The 23,725-nt window shown below is 39.8% G+C and overlaps 1 protein-coding gene across 3 annotated transcripts in view; it reads right to left on the reverse strand.

Annotated features, from left to right (window-relative positions):
- CTNNA3 (catenin alpha 3) overlaps positions 1 to 23,725 on the reverse strand; it is a 430,393-nt gene that overhangs the window by 331,145 nt on the left and 75,523 nt on the right. For all 3 annotated transcript variants that reach the window (XM_019286635.3, XM_019286634.3, XM_010400758.4), the window contains exons 6-7: positions 17,058 to 17,321; positions 12,825 to 13,028 (exon numbers count right to left, since the gene is read on the reverse strand). In XM_019286635.3, coding sequence (XP_019142180.1) covers positions 12,825 to 13,028; positions 17,058 to 17,321 — 468 coding nt within the window. The remainder of the gene's footprint in view (positions 1 to 12,824; positions 13,029 to 17,057; positions 17,322 to 23,725) is intronic.

A 23,725-nucleotide genomic window follows, 5' to 3' on the forward strand; every position in this document is an offset into this window, starting at 1 on the left:
GGAATATGGAAACCCTCTGAGAAAAAAAGCTAACATGGCCAAGTAACTCCAGTGACTGTCCCCCCCCCAGTCTCTATCCTGACATAAGTAGGTTACTCTTTCCTTGCTTCCTCATCCAGCACCTTGCAGCAGCACCCAGGTTTGCATGAGTCCTGGAGAGCCTCCTCTAGAACCCTGGGAAAATTTCCTCCCTTCAAGTTCCAGGCGAGGCCTACTCGCTATGGACACAGCAGCCTCCTGCCTCCCAGGCATCCCCTGGCCACAACACACTCCAGGCAGCTTTCACCTGATTTTATGTTAACACTAGGAAATTACTGGGGATTTCCACCATACAACCAAATTACAGAGAGATTGGTTGGTTGGCTGGGTTGCTTTTACAATCCATATCCATTCTCTTCAGAAAAAAATGTTAGTATGTGGGAACAGCTCACATATTATATTACACAAATGCAATTTGGTTGCTAAAGTTTTAATCTTGTACAGAAAAATTCCTATTTTCTATTTCTTGTACTTAAGTTCCAGTTTATGAACAGATTATAGGATGCAAAATTGTTAGGTAGACTCTAAAATATTAAATTTAGATAAATCTTTCTAATGGAGTTATAAATTTGTCAGGATACAAAAATTCCTGCTGGTATGATAAGCTGAATCACTGTTAAATGTACTACTTTCATGCAAATAGCTCATGAAGAAATAAACTCCTAGTATGCCTATAACTATTAATAGTTTCTTTTATTAACCAGCCTTCCCCAGATGCTTGAACACAAAATTGTAGAAGGGACAGATTATTATCTGTAGATGGCCTGGAAGTCTAAAAGCCCCACCAAATTTCAGTCTAGTTTTGATCACTGCATACAAAAAGCATTCACTGTTACAAACCTACACTAACCCATGGAAAAAAGCAATTTGTAGTAGGAAAATGAAGTATGAAGACTGGGAATATTACTTCAATAAAACTGTAAACCAATAATCAGTGTGGCTAGGAGGGAGCTCATGGTCACTTTGTGCACCCTGAGCACTCTGAAACAGCCCACATGTTCCTAGAGCTCCCAGGCAGACACTGGGCAGCCCACCAGTCTCAAATGTGTGCATGAACTCTATGGCCTCCCAAGGGAACAGCTCCAGTGCTTACCCATCTACACAGTTGGGTTTTTTTACCCAACACTGCACAGATTTTGCATTTTGCCCATTACATTTGTCTTTCTCTGAACAGATATGGAGAATAACTTAACAGCATAAACCTTATAAAAACCTCTTCCATATCTGAAAATATCAGCATGTTCCTCTTCTCCACCTCTTCCTAAGTTACAGAGACTCAGCTAAGTCAGCTGCTTCCTACTTTTCATAAGTTATAAAATCCCTGCTTCATTTTGTTCCTCTTATCAACCCTTGTTATTCTTAAGCTGTGATGCCCAAAATTTCCTACTGAGCTAAGGCTTACTGACAGTTCATTTCATCCCTAATTTTCGTATGGCATTGGGAGCTGTACAGCAGTACCACTGCTAAGCCACAAATCCTCCATTTTTATGTATACAGTAAACTTCTTCCCAAGGGTAATTGCACTTATTATTTAGGTCTGCAGATTTCAGATCGTTTCTCCAAACTAAAAAAAAAAAAAAAAAAAAAAAAAAAAAAAAAAAAAAAAAAAAAAAAACAACCAAAAATAAAGGGGCAGGGGGAGGTAATGCTTTTATCGACCTATAAAATCTTTTGAAGTTGCACCAGGGTAGCATCATTCAAGCTCTCAATTATTTCCACTCTTCATTCCCTAAGCCATTTATTTACTTTTATTTCATTTATTACTAATGAAAATGCACCATACACATGGGTCCCAGGCCAGCCCTTGCAGAATCACACTTCATTAAGCTATCCCAAACTGACCTGCAATAGATTAAATACCAATTCAGTTTTTCAGTGACCTGCATTTCCCCTCATCATACAATTACTGTGCTTCTCTAGTTTGCTTATGAAAACATCCTCTCAGTGTGCAATGCTGTGTACAACATTACATCAGTTTACAACTTCCCTTTTAATCCCTAGCCAGCTATTCTCTCAAAGAACTACATGTATTTGACAGAATGTATTTTGAAAATACATGCTTGAGGCTCAGCACCACCTTCTTATCCTGAGCAGTTTTAGGAAATGAATGTATAAGGATTTCCTGCAGCTTTTTCACAGTTATCCAAGTTAGAGGGACTGACCTATAAATTCCCTAGATAAAGGAATTTAACTGTTAAGATAAATGTAGCTTTTCTGTTACCTGGAAACACTCATTCCTCACAGATTTTTACAATCAAGGCCAATGGTTCACAAACTCCTTTCTTAAATAATCCTGAACTCTTTCTGGCATATATTCACTTTGCCTTATCGACTGCATTAATTTTTCCCACATATTTACATGATGCCTGAAGCAGGTAGGAAAGTATTTTTGAGTTCCTGTCCCCCACTTAAAAAAGTCTTTACTTTCCCTCCTATTATTCCCTTCTAAATTACTTCCCATGCTCAGATTTCCACCCTTTTCTCCACTATTAAATTTGCAGGTTACTTCTTTCTTCTAACTGAGTAAAGAAGCCTTTGGTGTTGATCAGACTGTGCCTTGCTGCATAGTTATTGCCACAGAACGTCTGTTATTTGGGCAAAGGAGCAAAGAGACATTCTGGCCTAGAAACCATCTAAAAAAATCTGTGTCTCTGCAGCAGCCAGGCCCCACAGGCCTGAGGGGAAGGCACGGCGTTCCCAGCGAGACAGAAGTGGTTCCCCAGGACTCCCACAGCAGCACCATGTTACAGAGCAATCCCAGGACCCTGCTCATTTACTCCACCTCATTTACTTCCTCAGCCACAGGGAGTATGAGGACAGCGTCCTATTCCAGCTGTTTACTAGCAACGGATGATTCCAGATTTACAGGCTGCCCTATAGATCTGTATCACAGATATACACAGACTCTTCTCTACAAGAATAAGCTAGAGGACAAAAAAATTAACACTTTCATCCTTAATTAGCAGTCAAAACAAAAATCTAAACCCACTCCTCCTGGTCATTTTTTCAGCCTCCCTATTTTACTTAAGTTGTAATAGCTATTTAGGTCTGTAATAGTACTTTAATAGATCTGCATCTAGATAAGTGCCAAGCAAGTAATTTTAATATCTGACCTTTGCCAAACATCACATTTCGCCCAGACATGGAATGAGAAAAAGAGGGCTCACATTGTGCTTATAATTCCATGAGACATTTAAAATGGTGTTGACAATGCTACAGACTAACTGGAAAACAGAGAAAGAATTGAAGCACAACATCAGAAATCAGGAATACAGCTGGAGATTCTCCAGAGGAATCTTTCTTCTATTAAATTTTGCCAGTTTATCAAAAGCAGAATCTTCCATGGAAACAGAGAAAGCACAACACATCTTCTGACAAAACAGGCATATGCCCTGCCAGCTCTGTAAAACAGCCTTGGGACCAGACCCTGAAAATTTCAGACCTGCTGTTCCTGGTCCTTCTGGGAAGAACTTAGAGGTACCAGTCCCTGAACAGTCTTGCTCTACAAAATTCCATTCTTACAGCTGAGAGAGGCAGGTGTTCTGGGAACCACAATAAACAAGGAGCCAAACAGCCTCAGGACCCGTCAGCCTTACCTGGGGTTTATTCAGATTTTGCATGCTCAGTCATATGCAACAGCACCCTTGTTTCCCACTGGGATCCAGGATAATACTTCATCTCAACAACCTGGTCAGTTGTTCCCCAGCTGTTCAGGAGAGCACAGGTAAGAAACTGCTAACAGCCCTGGCAGTATCTGTCAGCATCACCTGCGACATCCCAGTGCATTTCATTTCAACATCCTGCTTTAATGTACAGCTGCACAGTTGAACACGGGAAGTGGCAGACGGAATCCAAAAGATTATCAGGCCTCTTGTTTTTCAAATTAGAAACAAGTTTTTCTGATTACTTGAAAGCTAAGCAATGAAACCTCCGTTTCCTTGCCATCACAAATGCCATTAAGACCTTACCTCCCTAGCACACAGCCACAAGCTGTCACACAGCAGCTCATGTTTCCTTTATCTATTCATTGTTTGGACTCCTTTAGTTCACACTTGCTACAGGAACTTTGCAAAGTCTTCCCCAATTTCACCTCCTTATTACTGCAAACAGTAAACTGGAAATATCATTATAAAACCAAAATGGCTCTGGTTTATGTGCATCTGCTCTCTCATGTGTACACTGTCCATGTGTGCACAGTAAAGGCACGTTAATAATACAGTGCTCTTCTACCATATTAAGCAGAAAAGAATCACTAATCAAGTTCCCAGAGGAGAGATTTACCTTGGGCTCCACTTTTGTTTTCCATTAACTGCTTCCAGGGTGTATGTAATTATTATATTTCTTATTTCTCTTATTTACATGGAATAAAAATTGATTATTATTCTTCATTTCTCCTGCAGAGAGCCAAATATGTTCAAGAAAATGAAGGGAGAGATTCCTTTACCACTTATCTTCTTTTACAGACTGATAATTCCTTCTGTACAATATCAGGGTTTAGAAAAAATTAGAAACATCGTTACTTGATAGAAAAGATAATCTTAGATTATTCCTGAGTACAGCCCCTAGTCAAGTAGCTGACATATCATTTCTTTCCATCTTTGTATAAATGTCCTTTATTTTTTGCTACTGATAATGAAACAATGGTTAAAGACAATTAGAATAACCTAAGATAGCAAGGATTTTCCAGTAAATATGGCAATTAGAATAACTTATTTAATGTATTCTACTAAGCACTGCAGCTGTCTGATTTAAGACCTTTATTTTCTTTGCATACTCAGAGAAAGAAAATGTGTCAACTGGCAACACAGGCTTAGAAAACAACCATGAGAAGCAGTTCTTGAGAAAAGCTGATCTTGAAAGGACTAAAGCACATCTTTTTTATTAATTTGGGGGGGAGGGGGAAGGGGGGAATTGTTTACTTTGCCAGCCTTCTGATCATACAGATTGGTCACAAATGCAATTATACAAAATCATATTCTTCCTTTTTATTTTACTTAATTAAGGAAAGAAGAGTAGCACATCAGACAGGAACACCAAACAGCAACTGGAAACAAATCCACTGAAACAAAAGTTAAAAGGGAAGTGCCAATAAATGCTGCTTATAATCAAAGACAAAGATATGGTTTTGTTTTTTAAGCCTTGTTTTGGTTTTCTTTTCAGAAAGAATATGGAAATGCGGAATTGGGATTTAGATCTTTAAGTTCCCGATCTCCTTTAAGTCACTCTTATAAGATCTGGCTGAACAATTAAGACCAAGAATTACAATTTTTCTGCAATATGATACAGTACTGATTTCATCAAAAATGACGATAAAGCTATTTCACATAAAATTCCATTGTTCATTCTTCAAAAAAAAAAAAAGATCAAGAGAAGTTACGCAAGAAATTAAGTCCAAAAGTCAGCTGACAACTATGCAGATATCTCCATTTCTATCAGAGAAGTCACTTCTGGTTCTATAAATTAAGAACTGCTGCATCTCATAGGTCAGTGGCATACAAGTATCCTAAATCCAAGTAACTGTATGAAAAAGCCTTTGTTTTTAACCATGCAGCAGACCTCAACAGCCAGGTCATGAAATTCTTCGGAAGAGCTTTTAATCAACCACTTCCCAAATGACTTCTACAAGGTATTTTTTTATAGAGAGGATTCATTACCACAGAATTTAACACAGTACCTACTCTTCTTTCACCACCTGAAGATTACCAGAGATTATTCAAATGAAAGAAACTTTCCTTTTGCCATTGTATGTCATTTCTTGTCCTGGCATCATTACCTGAATGTCTTTTAATCTTCCATTAGTAAATAATGGTATTTACTGTACATTGAAAGGAGCTGGCAGGGTCATCTGGGACATTGCCCAAACATTGGAATTTATTCAAATGTTTAGCATCAGACTCCACATACTTAATACAGTAGCAGTGTTGGACATCATCCAGTCCAACCCACTGCTCAAAGCACAGTCAACTCCAGCCAGGTTGGTTTGGGTTTTGGATGGGCCTACAACACCAAGAGTCTATGAAGAGTTCCCTGAACTATCAATTATGATTGATCTTTTGAATTAGAACTGTTACATAAATAAAAATAAGTAACTTTTAACCTGAAACAGAATACAATTTAGAAATTTATTTCAACAACAAAAATCAGCTGCATTATACCAGAGGATAAAAACAAAGATAAATACATCTGAAACAGCAGAATTCAGTAACATTCCCAGAAATTGCATCCTGACATTTCAAAAAATGACCAGTCTAACATCCTCCAGAAAATAGGAAACTGGTTGAGAAAAACATTACGTAACAACAACAATTTTTCAATAAACTCTAAAAATAGGAAAGTTCTTGTAAACTAAACAGCTAGGTAGATGTTGAGTTAACAAATACTTCATTATTTATTTTTAATGATTGTTTGTTACCATAACCAAGGATTTATTTCATCTTGGGGAGAGCAAATGCTGCCTTACTGAAGGTTTCTTGAAAAAAAAAAAATTAGTCTTCAGCAACCCAATAAATTTCCAGTGCTGTCAGGTATGCTAAATACAAATTACTGACTCTTGTAGTGAATCACCCTCCACAGAGCCATGAGTCGCTCCTCACGCTACATTACTCCCGTGCAAGCCTCAGGTTCAGATCTGATTAATCCTGAAATAGCTCGGCTCAGAACCATTCAATGAAAAGCAGGGCTTAAGGAGAGAATTTCATTATCCTTCTCCAGCTCACGTGCAGAGATCCCAGATTACTGCAAAGTCTGTAAGAGCATCTATAATCAGGTACATTTAACTGCAGCTTATTTTTCAGCTGTAAATCTATTTGGGGAATTCACTAGACTACTTCTGTCTTTTAAGTACACTTAAGATCCTCCTCCTTAACAATTCGTATCTAATTTCCCCATAAAACAAAATGTTCGCTGAAAGTTAACATTCAGAAAAATAATTTTCAATTACACATACTGCATACAAAATGGAAGAAAATCCTCTGTAGGAGTGTTCAAAGTCAACTCAATCAACTACTCAGGCAATGTGAACAACAGAATCATGAAAACTACATATTTTCTTGCATAAATGCCAGCATAATATGCCATATGGGCATACCAATCTTACTGGAATACATCCTTTTTTGAAAAATATAATACTCAATAAAGCCATGAAAAATAAAAAAAACCCCATGAATAAGAAAAGAACTGAGTGACATTTTCCACCCACACATCAAAACTCTTCTAGCTTACATTTTGACATACTTCAATTTCAAATTTCTCTGGAAGTTTTCTTAAGATGTTTGAATATGAAGAGGACAGTAAGTAAGGGCATTCAAATCCACTCTTTTTACAAAAAAAGGCACAAATACAAGTGTTTTCTATTTGTTCAGAAATAAAAAAGGATTTAAAAACAAGGATTTCAGGAAGTCAGTTATTTCAACCCCTTCCATGAATAACCAACAGTCATTCTGTTCCTGAAGATCTTAACAAGGAATTTCTTCAAACTCCCTGGTTAGTCAAGTCTACCAAGTTTGGGCTCAGTTCTTCAGAAAGCTACTACGCAGAACTTTGCAAGTTACGTATTTATGAAAGAAAGTGGAAATAACCACAAAGGACAAGTCACAGTCCCCTATTTTTACCTCCTCAGGTGTCACTGGCAATCCAGGAAAGTGTTAAAAGTCTTCATCAGGAAATCATGAAGTACAAGAAACGTCAAGTTGAGATATCAGTATGCTTGAGGAATCTGTATGTCCCTCCACTCTCCAAGAGTAAGAATGGCAATAAAACCACAGAAAACATTATCAATCACAGTCTCCACATGTAGACAGTGGGTCAGACCTTTAAGCTGTTGCTGAAGAGTACTCAATACAGAGGTAGAGCGAGGCATTAGCACTCCACAGCAATCAAATTTAAGACCTGAGACAAAGAGCAAGGCCCAGAACCATACCATCAGTAAATAAAGATTCTTGGTTTTCCACCCATTTTCTGGTTTTGAATTTCCAATGCTCACGTTCCAGTAAGTGAAAAATCAGAGTTTGAAATCTAGAGACACAACACGCAAGTCCCAGCTCTCCACTGTGCCCCCTTTCCCGCAGCTGGACCTCCCTCACGGCTACAGAAGGCTCTGCACTGCACACCTTTCCTTAAAGACACAGTCCAGCTCACTCCCTGTCCCTGTCATCCCTCTGCTTTCAGGGATCCTAGCTCCTGGTCTCATCCTCACAGCACTTCAGCCGATGTACTCAGATCCAAACATGGCACATACCCAGAAATTGTGGACACTAGCCTGTGGTGAAGCACCAGGCTTCAGGGAGCCTTGAGGGAGCCCAGTTTCATAAAGCTCCAGGAGCTGCATTCCCAGCAAGGTTCAAGTGTGCCCTACACACAGTACAGGTGCTTCACTGCCTGCCACCAGCTACTTCGTGTCCCCTGCAGCATCACTCCTGAGCAGTTCCGGGTCCCAGAGCACATGACATTCCTGCTCAGCTGGCCTGCCCTTAGGCTACATGGATGGCAAGGGCTTGATTAGCAGTAATATAAATACATACAAGGTGGTCAACCTCAGTTCACTTCCTGATCTGCCTCAAGGTAAAATGTATCATCATTCTCCTCACACTTTTTAAATGGAAGCACTGCTGGTGTGAGAAGGGCTGGTTTGGCTCTGCTCCCTGCCACACACACGGCACAGCTGTGGGACAGCACGACACAGCAGCTGCCACCACCTGTGGCACAAGAGCCACAGGCACGTCCAGACTAAATTACCCATGTCTGACCCAAACATTTAGGGAATCATAACATAAAAGCCCAGTTAAGAAACAGAAATTTTTGGAATACACAAGAAGAAAGCAAAAATCAGAAGTGATGAGAAAAATACACTGACCCACATACACACACACACACACGTGTATCGCCAATCTACAGCCATAATAAGCTGAGAAACTAATGAACTGAAACTAATGAAGCTTAAATATCATGAAACAACATTCCAAAAGTAAGGAGTTTTCAATTTCAAGAAAGCTGCTCTCATATTATCAGTGTATCTGACCTTTCTTTACCAGCCTTAACAATCTAGGAGTGATCGCTATTGAAAGCCAGAGGAGGATGAGAATAATTGTTCAGGCACACCACCCTATTTAATGAAGGCAGAGACAGCAGTACCTGCAACCACTTAGTGCTGCTCACAACAGCCACTTCCACTCACGCTCAATCACAGCTCCATCATCCCTTCTGACCCCCCAGGAAAGGGAACGTCCTTATTGTGACTCAGTAAAAGCTCAGAAAAAACTCAACAGGGAGCTTGTATTGCTGCACTCCAATGTGTTCAATAACTTTTCATTGTGAAGGATGAAAAGACAAGAGCTTGTCATTAGGAAAAAGCAAGTACTTATTACTAGAACAAAATGATTACTCCCATGGATACATTATTATCCGTACTACATTATGATTCTGCCATTGATAAGATATCCAAACCCATAATAGTAATTCCTGTTACTGGATGTCCTAAAATGCAAATATATCCCCTAACAATTCATGTCTATGAATAAAATTCAGAAAGGATAACAACAGTACAGAAATAATTTCAAAGAATTTTTGAAACAATTCAGAAGAAAACCTGCTGCCTTTCAGGAGAATTATAAATGTATTTGCAATTTACTATGTGTCTGAGTTACTCTCAACAGAAGAACTTACAGGCTCCTGTAGAAAGCATTTTGCTTCACTTTCCATTGTACCATTCACTGTGATAAAGCTTCTGTGAAAAACACACTCACATAAAAGCAAGTATCTTCTGAAAAGATGTTTCTCCCAGCTTGCATTGAAAACTCTTTAAAAAAAGATTTTTGAAAATTTATTACTGACACCAACAAGCTCCTAATTTCATTTGATGTCCTCAAGGCTTATTAGACACTGTAAATAATTGAGGAAAAATTAAAACATAAATTTAGGAACCACAAAAGCTATACTCCTTATACTGTTTCAAATATTAGGGCTAAATCCTAAGTTCCTGTAGAGTTCAAGCACTGAGACCTAGTTTCAAAAGAACAAACAACGTAGAGTCTACACAGAATTTAGGCACCCAAGTCCTTGGCAACACCCCAAGTGTTGAAACTCAACACTTAGCAGGCAGGGCACATCCACCATCAGCACCAGAGCAACCCTGGATGTCACCAGTGCAGCTCCCAGAGCTTCCTGGCAAACCAGCTGCCAGAGGAGGATCTGTGGAGGTGGCACTTACTGGGTGAGGTGTCTCTAAGGCACAGCAACTCCCACTGGCAACACTCAAACAGGAAGAAGCCTTAAGGCAAGCGATCAAGCCAATGTGCCAGCAAGAAATAGGAGACCCATCTCCAAAAAAGCAAACCTTTCCAAGCAGTTGACTAGCACAGCTCGTGAGCAGGAGTGCAGAGGGCTGAAATGACAGCAGGGACGCTGGGCTTGGGAGCCACACACCAGGAGCACAAAGCCAGGAGCAAAGCGTGAGCGGGGTAGACTGTGGGCAAGGAAAAGTTTCCACTCTCATGTACAAGCTGTGGCACAGAGGCTCTGGGCCTTACTCAGAGCACAGGGCACAGGCCAGGAGGGCGTACACACAAATTCCCATGAAGTATTCCACAGACAGAGCACTTGCCTGTGGAGTACAACAGTGTTCCCAAGGAGAGGAAGGGAATCACAACCCTAGATTGTGCTATGGTAACAAATGGCTGTCATCATGTTTATAGCTCATTCAATTCCCAGTCCTGGCTCATTGAAACTATTAATAGAAGAGCCAAAAAGACACTGATAAATCAGCACTGTTTCCTGGATTTATCATCTCTTCTTCAGTGGGTAAGAGCTGTGAAATAAAGGAACTGACATCTGATAATCTTCCCACTGAAAAACATATTTAACACAGTCTCAGTAATAGCCATAACCTATTCTCAGTGAGAGTTTTTCCATTCAGTAATAACTGTCTAAGCAGGTCAAGAGCTCTAAAAGAAACTGAAAACTTTTCATTCCCTCCTGTTATGTAACCTCATACCTTTAAATCTTTTGTATTTTTTCCTTTCTTCTTCCTTGTCTTTGCCACCTTGTGCAGTAACTGTGTTCTGCAGCAAATTATATGGCACTTTCCCTTACTGTCATATTTCAATAGTTGCTTTCTGACTTTCTCAAGTCAGTGGAGTGGATTATGTATTATTCTTTTCCACCTACTGTACATTATGTACCCCTAAACCCATGACTATTTCTGAAATAGAAAAGATCATCACAATTTTGTTTCAAGAGTCTAAGAATTTAAGATCATTTGGACTTAAAATCTTGTAGTTTCATGCCAGAGATACATAGGAAAGCATTCTTGGGACAAACCCAGAGCAGCCTTTTGGACTGATATGGGATGCTGTTCACCACATCTGCACCCTGCCACATGCTCTGGCTACGACAGGATAGAATCATAGGATCATTTAGGTTGGAAAAGACCTTCAAGGTCATTGAGTCCAACCATTAAAGGTGAATGCCTTCCCTTATAAAACTTTCAGCCACTTAATAGCAAACCCTGACCCACCCTAGAACACATATTGCAAGAGAAATCTGCTACAACAGCGTACCAAAGACTTACATCCCAAGATAACCAGAGCTGAAGAAATCTCACTATCTAACCCAAGCACTTCCAGAGAGGTTCGAGAATTAATGCTGCATTCAACAGCATTCTGAGTAAAAATATTATAGCACCTTTCTCTGGAATAGGGAGTGAAAGCACAACTTGAATAAAGCATCTGTAAATTCCACCTGCCCCTCAATAAATAAAGAGAAATATCAAAATGTATAGTATCTGTGAGATGAAAAAAGATCTGATATGCATAGATTATTTTAGTCCCTATACCACATTATCCTAACGACAATAGAGTAAGACAAAGCAAACAGTCTCATTAGAACAGCTTTAGACTGTGTTAACTGCTATGACTTACAGAACAGAAAGGAATTTCAGCTTCCCAAAAAGGGAACAAATATCTGTATCACACAATTGCTCTCTCAATGTGCTTGATGAATCATCCTGAGGTATGTTTAGAAAAGAGCATTACACCTACAGAAAGTGTTTACAGACGAAAAGTATGAGATGAACATTGTGTACCTATATTAACAGTATTGAGTCTCCACTGTTTCAACATTTACCTGCCAGACGTAACAAGTGTCAAATCCTTTTTTCAAACATAGAAGAACAATCACTTTTAAAATGCCAACTATGTTCCTTTTCAAAAAACTCACAGCTGAATTAGCCTGCAAGCATGTCAGACAACCAGATTTCTGGATTTACCCAACACTCCTGTCTTCCCAACATAGCAATTTAGTCATTCTTACACTTGCAAATTGGTGTTCTTCCCTTCTGGTGTGAATACCCTACTTGAAAACAACACTAACAGATTACTTACCTTTTAAGAAATTATTATTTAAATTGTTGCATTCTACAGGAACAGAGATTACATTTTCAAACTCTGATCTAGGAAGTGGCATTACAAAGAAACACTTGTTTCTGGGATATGAAGGATTATGTCTGTTCTGAACCAGTGACAGTTCACAACAAGCATAAAATAACCTGAACATGTACATTTTGTCTGTGGTATGGCATTTTCCACAGACTTCATATACATGATATAATACAATTCATACTCATTTGGGGGATTTGTACTTAGTTTTGGCTTAGATTTCCATAGAAAAACGTCCTTTTGAACCTTTTAAAGAGCACGTTGAGAAATACAGGTTAAACTGCACGCTAATTCTCGGGGAAATCCTACCCTCCCCTAGGCCGAGGCTGTGAGGCAGCCCCCGAGCGCGGCACTCACGTTGCGGAGGTACTCGGCCAGCAGCTCCTGCAGGGCCTGGCGGATGGCGTTGCACTCGGCGATGATGCGCTCGCGGTGCGAGTCCCGCGTGCACGAGGAGTCGGCCAGCAGCGCCGCGCCGCTGATTATCGCCTCCAGCCGCTGCTCCAGGGAGGGCCTCACTTTCTCCTCCTTCACTACAAGAGGATCCAGGACAATCAAATTCTGGAAAAAATGAGGAGTACAGGTAAGAAAAGCAAGTCCAGTGAAGTTGGTGCTTTATTCTTTACTTGCAGGAACTACAGTCACGTTATGCTTCCCAGATGTGGTTCTAGCCCTTCCCACTGGAAGCACCCAAAATACTTTTGACCATGGCAGATTCCATTCTCCCTAGTGGGGCTACACATAGAGGTCATCTGCAGCCAAACCCAAGTTCTCTCTGCCATTCAGACCCTCAGAGCAGAGTCGAAGCTTTGTTTGAAAGAGGGGTTCAATGCCTCCAAACTTCAGTTTTTTAGAGATCAGGAGAACCTCTGGATTTAACTCAGAGTCAACAGTGCTAGCTCACAGCTGAGAAAGTTAAATCAGATTACATGAGCCGTCTGATTCTGCTGTTTTTTAGTCCAGTACAATCCACAATGGCACAAAGTCACTCCAGCCACTTTCAACAGGCTGAATATGGGCAAAGATAAAAACTGCAGCTTTTGTTTAACAACTATTTTTTCAAAGGACCTAGATGTAAGTGTCCTTTTGCTTTTCAGTAAGTAGGGTAAACAAAAGCAGACAACTCTTTTGGCTTGATAGAATTATTACATTTGTGTGGCAAGCAAATATTCTAAAGAAAAATAAAAGGAGAATATGGTATTTTCATGAAATGTGAAAGTAAGAGTATTTGAGCTTCAGCATTTAAAGAAATTCAAACCAGTAACTGTTGATGTAACTGAACATCTGAAACAGTGTCAGTATGGTCCTGATCTCCAAACCTACACTCCACATACACCCATTCATCTCTTACATCACATCCATAGGTGGTGTGAAGCTTTCAGAAGAAATATTAAACAAGAAAACTATGCCAGATACCCTGAAGTGGAATTTAGGCAAAGCAGAACTTATCTGTGGTTATCCAGTATGTGCCAGACTAATTCTAAGCTGGAGAATTTTAATTATATTTTCAATTTAGATTTAATAGGACAATTTCAGGGACTGTCTAGCTTAAGCTAGAAATGGAAGTGTTATATCAGAACACCACAAGATAAAAGCTTAAACAGCTAGGCAAGGGGACTTGAGACAAAGTTTGTGCTTGAGATTCGAAACTCAGCCTTCCTACTCACAGCCCTTAACACCAAGGTATTCTGGGGTACCTCACATCTGCTCAACTTGTGCCACATGGTCACTATTCACTGCTGTAGCAACTTCTCTTCAAGCTCCTATATCTCAAGTAACCCCCTCAACGCCAAGCTATCCATACGGTGTCCATTGTAATGCAAAACACACCTAGCAGGTAGAATACTGAAGTGTTGCTACAGAAAAAACAGCTTCACTGACTGTGGAAGATTAAGACACCTGGAGGACACAGCCTATTAGCCACTTAGCTGGAAAAATGACTGCCTTCAAATCTCAGCTGAACCAAAGCAGAAGTGTCTTCCTTTGGGAGACAGTTTGAAGAAAGTTCACACCAAAATGGACAAATAGCACTGGCCTGGTTCATCTCCAAATAAAAAAACCTAGGCAATAACAAGGAAAATATGAGTTAAGACTCTGCCCTACAGATAAAATTCTTCAAATAATTTCATTAGTTATTCATAGTCAGTACATCTATGCAGGAAAGGCTCTATGAAAAGACACCAGACACACAACAAGTAGTCTCTGGTGGGTTTAACAGGCTAAACAGCAGTCAGCTACTCTTAAGTAGCTTAAAGACTCAAGCATAAGGGAGCATTTAAGAGGACTGTTTTCTCCCTCAAAGGTCTTCTGATCCAGGAAAAAGAGAGGGCCCACAGGTATCCAGAAACTTGGTTGTATTTCCTGAAGTTCTGGACTGACTTACAGCCTTTTGACATCTCGGATGTAGTTGTTCAGCTGGATGGCCACGGTCACTCAAGGACCACAGAGCAGCTGAACACGCAGACAGACACTCAGGCATGCAAGACCTGCATCATTTTGTGAGAAATCTCTTTGCATTCAGAAGATGGAAGATCAGTGAAAGCACTAGATAAGCTGCACCCACATGCTCTTTTCACAGATCTTAATATGCAATTAAATTTTAAAGTTGCAGTTTTGTGTTTATTTACAAATGACATGGTAGTTACTGGGAGCCTTTAAGAGGAATTGTTGAGAATCTACTGATTTAAGAGTTAGCTGCTCTAATTTTACTGGTGGTTTCCTCACCTATAAATCTTTAATAACTTTCACAGTGCCAGCACTGGTGAAGGAAGAATGATATTGCAAAACATCTAGATACTAGATTGTTGGGTAAGCTCCGAGATACATTTCCACACTATAAACATTTAATGAGATTTGTTCCCACCAGACTATTTACTACATCAATCTATTTCATGGCACTGCATTTGCAATAAGAAGATAGAGCAAAGGTTATTTCGGGTCCTTAGCCAATAGAACTTTCTGTAAAGCGAGAAAAGTGCAACCATCTAATTCATAAAATCATTTTAGAAGTTAAATGCTCTATAAATTGTGCTTTATCTAACTCACACAGCTTCAACTCCCATTTGTGCTACCTAGGTAAAAATATATTTACAGCTAGATAAACAAATGGCTTTTTACAACAGTCAGACTTCTATGTCCTTACATTTCCAAGTAAAAACAAATTCAATTCAAAATACAATTTTTTTCCATTTTGTGATTATCACAAATCTCAAATTTTAGAAGAATAATAAATGTTATTACATTTTTACAATCATTTAAATGGTACTGCTTACATACAGGCAAGATGAATTCATCTGCAGTAAAAAAAGTGCAACCCTTTCAACAATTTTTTTTTTTTTTTTTTTTTTTTTTTTTTTACATTTTTAAGTAATCCAGGTAAATAGTGAGTCTCATATAAGGGATATCATTTGTCATTCACAGTTACATTGTAACAAATCATGTGTTACTCTTACATGTTTCTTTTTCCTTCCATTTATTAGGAAAATAGATTAGAAATTGTGATTTTAAAACCTGCTGTGAGAAGCAAGGACGGACGGCATGTAACATGCAATTATAGCCCATTCCTTTGGGGGGGAAAAACCTGCCTAATTTGACTTTGAGCATGACTGAGAAGTCTGTTTTGATCAATAAGCTGCCACTACGAAACTTGTGTAATATTTCAATGAATTGCTTTAATCTTCACTTGCAAATTTTAGACAAAAATCTACTACCATCAGTCCTAACAGCAGTTTTCCTGAAAATGCATCATAATTTTGGCACTGGGATGCTGAGATCTGCTAAGTCCCAGAATTTACAATCAAAACCACCCATATTTGCAAATGTGTTTAGAAACATTCATTCCTTTTATTGATCTGGGCCTACATCAGCTACACCACGTGAGGACCATGGGCTGTAGTCTCACCTAAAGGAGATCTTTTACCATTTGTGGCAGGACAATGGAAAATGACACTGGTAAGAGCCAGAGCAGCCATGAGAAAAAAGAAAAACTCCATAGAAAAGCCTAGGATGAAGTCAGGAATAGAGAAAGTGCTGCCTTCCTCCAAGTATTTGCTTCAATAAGAGAAGCAGAAATGCAGAGGTGGTGAAAGCACATTGGCTACATCACTATTTAATGATAAGCAGCAAACATAATGAGGTTTCTGAATTGCTCGATTAAATAAATTACAGAATGATCCCAATGGCACATTCTGTAGAAAAGGACTTCAGCTTGCACAGTAGCAGCCCAAATGCAGCCAAGGCAGCAGTGGGCACTGTCAGCTGAGAACCACTTATTAGCAAACTGAACTCACGGTTTCTGCCCACTTACTGCAGGACGTGTCTGCCTCCAGCAGTAGGGACACAACTGGAACTAACTCTGCCCTGCTGTTTGAAGGGAGCCAAATATTGAACACACATGTAGCCTTCATTCCAAACTCCTCTGAAGAAAGTCATCCCTCTCAATGAAATAATTTCCAGTGATACTATTTAGACTAGGACTAAGCATAGCAACAATCTCTAATGCCTTTAGGCTCATCATTTATGATACCAATAGTTATTCAAAAATTAACCTTTCTTTTTCCAAAAACATTGTAGTCTCACATGTCTACATACCTCAAGCTCATCAAGTGCACTTCCAAGAGTAGCTGTGTGAGATGAAGTTTTTTCCATTTTATTTCCAACTCCTTGGGAAGCATTAGAAATTACATTGAGAGCATTCTGTATTTCACTGCAAATTGAATCCTTGCTGGCTGTAAGGGATGCAACATCTGAATGTTCCAAACAAGCTGAACATATTGAATGTAGGAAAGCAGAATTTTCCTTCAGGGATGCACGTGCTGCAGCAATTTCATCTCGCTGATTGCTAGATTTCAAATCCTGTCAGCAAAAGAACATGCTGTTTATTTCCAAAAGCACTCCAAAACTGACAAGTAATGTATAAACATTTATTCATTTCTATCTCTACTCTGCTTAAGGAAACATCAAGTTAAATTCATCAAGGTTTGTGAAAATGGACTGTAATGATACTTACAACTGAATCATCATTATCTCATGACAAATGAACAAAGTATGTGTAAAACAATCACAATTTTTAGTGTTTCTCACAACCATGAACAGTCTTGGTTTTGTTTGTTTTGAAGCAGCTTTCCTCTGAGAAAACTGCCCTGGAAATTAAGCTGCCTTACCTCCTAGCCATGTCTTTCTTCATAAGAAATAGAAAAGGACAGAGGTGCATACAGAGCTAAACAAGGCATTCTGTAATTGCTGCATCTGAACAAATCTCCTGTGTCTGCTTCCCTGCCCCACTAGCCTCTGTCTCAAGCACGCTGCAGAAAGGAACAGCCCGTCAGGGATAAGAATCCCGTGCTCCTGGGAAAGGGGAAGCATGGAAGGTGTGGAAATAAAAAACGTGCTTGAGAGAAGCCACCTTGGGGTGCCACTGCCCGCTTCCCCTCTGTCCCTGCTGTGCGCACACTTAAAGCATTTAGGGATCTTACCACACCCATCTTGTTCCTCCCTTCTCCACCCAGATCTCCTTGAAACCCTACAGCCTCCTACCAACAGAAACAAGGGACATCCTGCTTGCCAGAACTCCGAAGTCCAATATAACTTGTTCCAGGAATCAGTCGTGGGCACTGTTATTTGGGCAGCGGAAAGTTACGGACTTTGGAACAACTACGCAGTCAACGTCAGGCTGTATGGAGCCTCCTGCCTCGTCCTATTTTATTACAGACATTTTCCCATGCTGCTTCTGCATCTTGTCCCTTTGAAAAGAAAACTAATAGATATTTGTGAAATGGCTTGGGTGAAGGAGACAGTTAAATTCAGGGGAAAAATAAAAAAGGAAGGGAAAATAGCAAATCTGAGCCTGTGGCACCAGATTCAAATGATGAGAAGAGGCACAATGAAGAATGAACAAGTATATGCATACAAAACTTCTCACAGCCTGCCCATAGGCTATCTATAGTCTAATTATTTTCCTTTGCATTGCATCAGGCTCTATATGCATTATTTACAAAAGCATCACAGTACCCACTTCTCACTGAATAAAGTTTTTAAGTTTATGGCTGAAGAAAAGAGCATTTGATATTAAATGAACCAGTCCTGTATTTTTAAAATCTCATTTACTCCAAGATATGCATTGGACATAGGATTGCATTTTACTTCCTCGGGCTAACTTGGAAATCTCAGAGATACAATAATAAAAAAAAACAAAAGCAAACAAAATGAAAGAGATGTAGTCTTAAGAAGGAGTAGACAGTAGTTTAACCAACTGATCATCTGAATCAGAAGACTGTGTTTTCTTGAGTGCATTAACACATAATATATTTTTAAATTTTTAATAAACCAATATATAAATGAATAATCACTGTGCAAGAATGATTTCATTGCCTAGTGTGTTCAAATCCAAATACTACTGCATTTCCAACTGCAGTAAAGCATCTGCAATTTGTCCTGGACACTGGACTGTTCAGAAGTGTTATTTAAACTCTGGTTCTAATTAGTTAACCTACAATTTTTACAAGACAGCAGACCGCCCCTCTTTTCTCCTGTGCTACCTAGAGATACAACGGAAAGTCAATGCAACACTTCAGCCTAACTGGCTTCTATTATTAACCATTTCTTCCTTAGCCGCATCATATGCAAACAATCGAACCCAAAAGCCTTTAAAAATTACTTTTCCCCTCTAAACCAGTACTGTCTAACCAGAATTGAGGGGTTCATAACAAAGCCAAAACTGGTAAGCCAGTAACAGCAGTCAGTAACATGACATCTAGAAAGGTTTGGTAAATTAATGTTTTTGTTTCACACGATACTGTAGAGAGATTCAGAGTCATGGCATTGACAAATTGCCCTACAAAGAGCCCCAGTTTTGTTCAGTAACATGCTAAAATGAAAAAAAAAAAAAAAATGCTCAGCCGCATGAAATTCATCGCTACTTTGTTGTTTAGCTGTGAGCTTGGAGAGTCCCAAAAGAAACCATAGAACATTGTTCCCTTCCATCTTGAGGAAGATCTTATTCCTTGAGATTTTTCATGTGAAAAAGAAGAAACAGCAGATAATCTTACTCTGATCTTCTGCATAAATGGACCAAAAGAAAAAAACCTAAAATGGAGTGAATTCACTATCAAAGTTGGATTATCAGAATAACGAACTAGTTCTTTAAAGGAGGAAATTAGTCTCTACAAATATCTGCAGTTCACCCAGCTACTTTACCGCACTTAGGGTTATTTTATTTTTTCTTCACGGTTTTGCACTTTTTTCTTATTCCAACCTCTCTTTAGACTAGAGGACATAGTCCACTAGTCTAGCATGTGTTTTTCCACACTAAATCAGTTATGTCATATGACAGCAAGTGAGATTAAAGATAATCCCCATCTTCAACCACTGCCAGTCCAAGAGGCCCACTACAGCAACATTTCCCCAGGCTGCTGTCCCAGCCCTACCAGGACATACTTCTGTGTCTTCCTTACACCTGGTTGTCCATGATAAGAACAGAAAATGAATGAATAACCAGAGAGTCCCAGCTGTGGCTTGTTCCAGCTAAACACAGTGAATGGACAAGAAGACTTTTAAGAACCTGAAAACTACCTTCATCATTAAGCTTTGATTGCACTACATCAGTAAGGAGAAAAAGAAAAAAGTCTGTTCTTTATCCCACATAATATATCTAAGGTTTGACAGCTCAATACACCAGGAAGCCAGCTCCTGTTCACTGAGCATTCCCATCAACACAGCTCACGGGGGCTGGGATCACCGTGGGTACAAATCATGCTGCTGTATTTTGCAGCAGCTGTAGCTTCAAAGTGCACTGCAGTACCCAGCCTGCTCTCTGCAGAGACAGATGTTATTGAGCCAAGTTCTGTATCCAGGAAAAACACAGGCATACAAACCCCCACAATTTCATACTACTATAGAAATAGGGGACAAAAGCATTAGTTTTTATCACAGTTTAAACCTGGGTTTTAGCATTCAGCTTTCAGTCAGAAGTGACTGCCAAATCGTGCGTAGCTGGTGATTCAAAGACCGTAATAAAGCTCAAACTCTTCCAAGTGCATTCATGCACTTTTCATCTGGGCAAGGCTCCAGATAACATATTTCATAAGTATTGTGTCATCCTTTTCAGTGGAAGAAAGCATCTCAGACAAAAGCAAGTGAAAAAGATCCGGGGGTGATACTGACAGCGAGATGTCCTCAGCTGTGTCAGCTCTGCCCAGAGGACGCTGTTTACACAGGTGTTAGAGCTTACACCCCTCAGGGCTCTGCCCAGCCTCGGCGGGGAGCTGCACCCACGCTCACCCCAGGCCCTGCAGCCCCAGTTCCACATGCGCTGGGACCTCCAATCCCTCTCCAAGCCATGCCATGCCGCAATAAGGGTGCCAGGCTCCAGCTCAGCCACAGCTGCCCCAGCCAGTCTGACCTCCTGAGCTCCATTTGGCCCAGTCACCACAGCACTTCTGAGCCACCACGAGGCTGTCTCTTACCCGGTCACCCTCACCTGATCCACAGACTGACCTCACAGCTTGTTCTCTGAGCTACCTCATCACCACAAACCTTCCTGAGGCTCTGGACTGCTGGCTGAGCCTGGCTACCACAGCTGGCATGCCCAGCTCCTGCTGATGTCCAGCTGGTGATGCCCTGCCTCAGGGAGCAGCTGGCCCTCACTGCACCCCACAGGACCTTTTTCAGATAAGCATTTACCATCAGGAGGGATCACCTGGTATCACCGTAAACCTGAGCCTACCTGCTCTACAAAATACTACATTTGCCAAGTTGCAAACAGCATGACCTGGTAGCTCCTTTCCTCCACATAAGGCTTTTAACTACATGTGAATTGATGATGTACACAAGTGACTGTACCCATACAAAAAACAGACACAGATAAACATTGGGAAAAACACCTGGCAGGATAAAGGCTTTGTTAGCACAAATGAAACACCGCTAGATGATAGGGTTGTGCTGCACTGACCACCAAAGGCTCCCTTACAAGCATTCACAGCAAGTTCAACACCACTCAGCCTATCCTTACCAACCATGATCATAATACGTGCTTGACTGTGAGGAATTCCAAGCTAACTTTCTAATCAAAAAGTCTTATCTGGCCTCTAGACTAATTTTTCCTGACTTCAGAAACCATCAGCAGTTCTTAGTGTCTCATGGTATCACTATACTACAGCATGTGTAGACTACAGAAACACCACATACTCAAAACAGACTCTGTATGGCCAAAACCGTAGGCAGATTTTGTTTGCATCATATGCGTGAATACACAAAATATCAAGTGTTACAGTACAAATCCATATCAATGTTATCATAAGCCTAAGCCTCAAGTAATACCCTCCAAGATGACTCAGCATGCTTTATAAAACTGTATCTTTCAGTCCACTGACAGCAACCAGTGAATGGATTTACTGGACTCAGGTTCCTAGTAGAACTTTCTCTCTGTATCTATACCTATTTACTATTCATCATACAGGTGTGACATGTAATATCACAGAACAGCAAAGTTATCTTATACAAAGCCATGACTGGTTAATACCCCTGCTCTTGCAATTTACTAATGTTTTCCAGGAATGTTGTTAAGGCAGGGAAAGATGCAGTTTCTCTTGATTATTTGATTGCACCAGACTGCAACTACTGCACAATAATCTGTCTCCCCCATGCTTTGGCAAGTTCTAGCCAAACTTCTAGCCATCTTCTACTGATGATGCAGCAATCCTTGCTGTCACTTCTCTATCTGCTATTTCAGGATCTGGTCCCTGCACTCCAATACCCTGCTGTTAACTTGCTGTCTCCCAGATGAAATAGCTGATTTGGAAAGGTAGCAAAGCAATCTTTTCCCTATAAGAATTAATACATTAGCTCACAAAGGTTTTCACCTAGTACAGCTACAGTCACGTTTGTCACCAATGAGCTTGCCTAGAACTAGAACAGGAACCATTCACCAAGGAGAGGGCTCAGAAGTTAGGAACCTCCAGAAGGTCTTATCACATCTAGAAGCTTTAACTAAGCTGTTAAAGCTTTCAGGAAATGTTTTGGCCTGGACTTTTTTTCAGTGGAAGATGACTCACTGAAAAATGCAGCAGAATGGCATTCATCCACAACTATTTTTTTCCACAGTTTTATTAAACTCTCATACCATGTGTGATTATTTTACTTGTTTCTTTTTTGAGGTTGTAAAATTAGAAGGGATTTGGGAATGTTTACTGGATTGAAAACTTGTTTCATTCTCCGTCGTGGCGGTATTAGGCTACATACAAACAACCTAGTAAATTATTAGTGCTGGCAAGATCACTTCATAAAGGGTCCACAAGCACTTTCACTGATACAGTTTAACAGACAACAAATAAATCTTTCACGTTTAGCCTGTTCTAGTCGTCTTTTTATACGAGTAATCATGCCAGAACATATTACATCTGCCACAAGAGTTCAGGATCTCTTCTCCAACAAATCAGATCAGGTTCCCCCAGGTGCAAGTTTCTCCTCATTTTGAGCAGAACTTAGTTCAACTTTCCTAGATTTATTATCTTAGTATGAAAGATGGGAAATCATCAACAATAAACAGGTATAGGACTCATATCAGGCAGTCTGTTTCAACTGCTATTTCCTCACAGCCTGTATATTCAAAAAATCTTCATGGCCTTTGCCCTTATTCTTCTGTCAAACTCCAGGTATAGCTCCTTTTAACATTCATTATAAATACTTCTCAACTATTTAAAATAATGTACTTCCCTTTCTTCTAATTAAAAAAGCCCCACAACTAAAACAAGCAGAATCAAGTAAATCAATGACAGCCTCCTACAGCCTAAGATGCACCCAAACCAGACTGCAGGGAATATTAAGTTTCTCTAACTTGAAGACACGTCCAATTGACATGTGTAAAGAGTGTCACTCAGGCAAACAGGGCTGAAGTGCTAATCCATCAAAACAAGCTTATTAACATTACCAATTTCAGCAACGTTAACAGCAGGGTTTGTTTTCATTGCTCAGCTGGAACTGCAAAATGAGCTGCTTTCAAGTATTTATCATGGACAATCCTCTTTTTTTTTCTTGTATATCAATTTAAGTTTTTGACTTTTGTTTTCTGCATACCTTGCAAACACTTCCAGGACAGAAACTCAGAGTGAGAAAGAAGCAGCCATAAGCCCTTGAGCTCTGAACTGAATGTTAATGCATATATGTGATAGATTTAATACAGAACTGAGAATAAATGACTTCCAGCAGCTGTACTCTAGACCTATAAATTGCTGTGAGTACTACAAAATCCATACAGAGGAAGA

This window comes from Corvus cornix, chromosome 6 (genome assembly GCF_000738735.6).
Source record: "Corvus cornix cornix isolate S_Up_H32 chromosome 6, ASM73873v5, whole genome shotgun sequence".
NCBI lineage: Eukaryota > Metazoa > Chordata > Aves > Passeriformes > Corvidae > Corvus > Corvus cornix.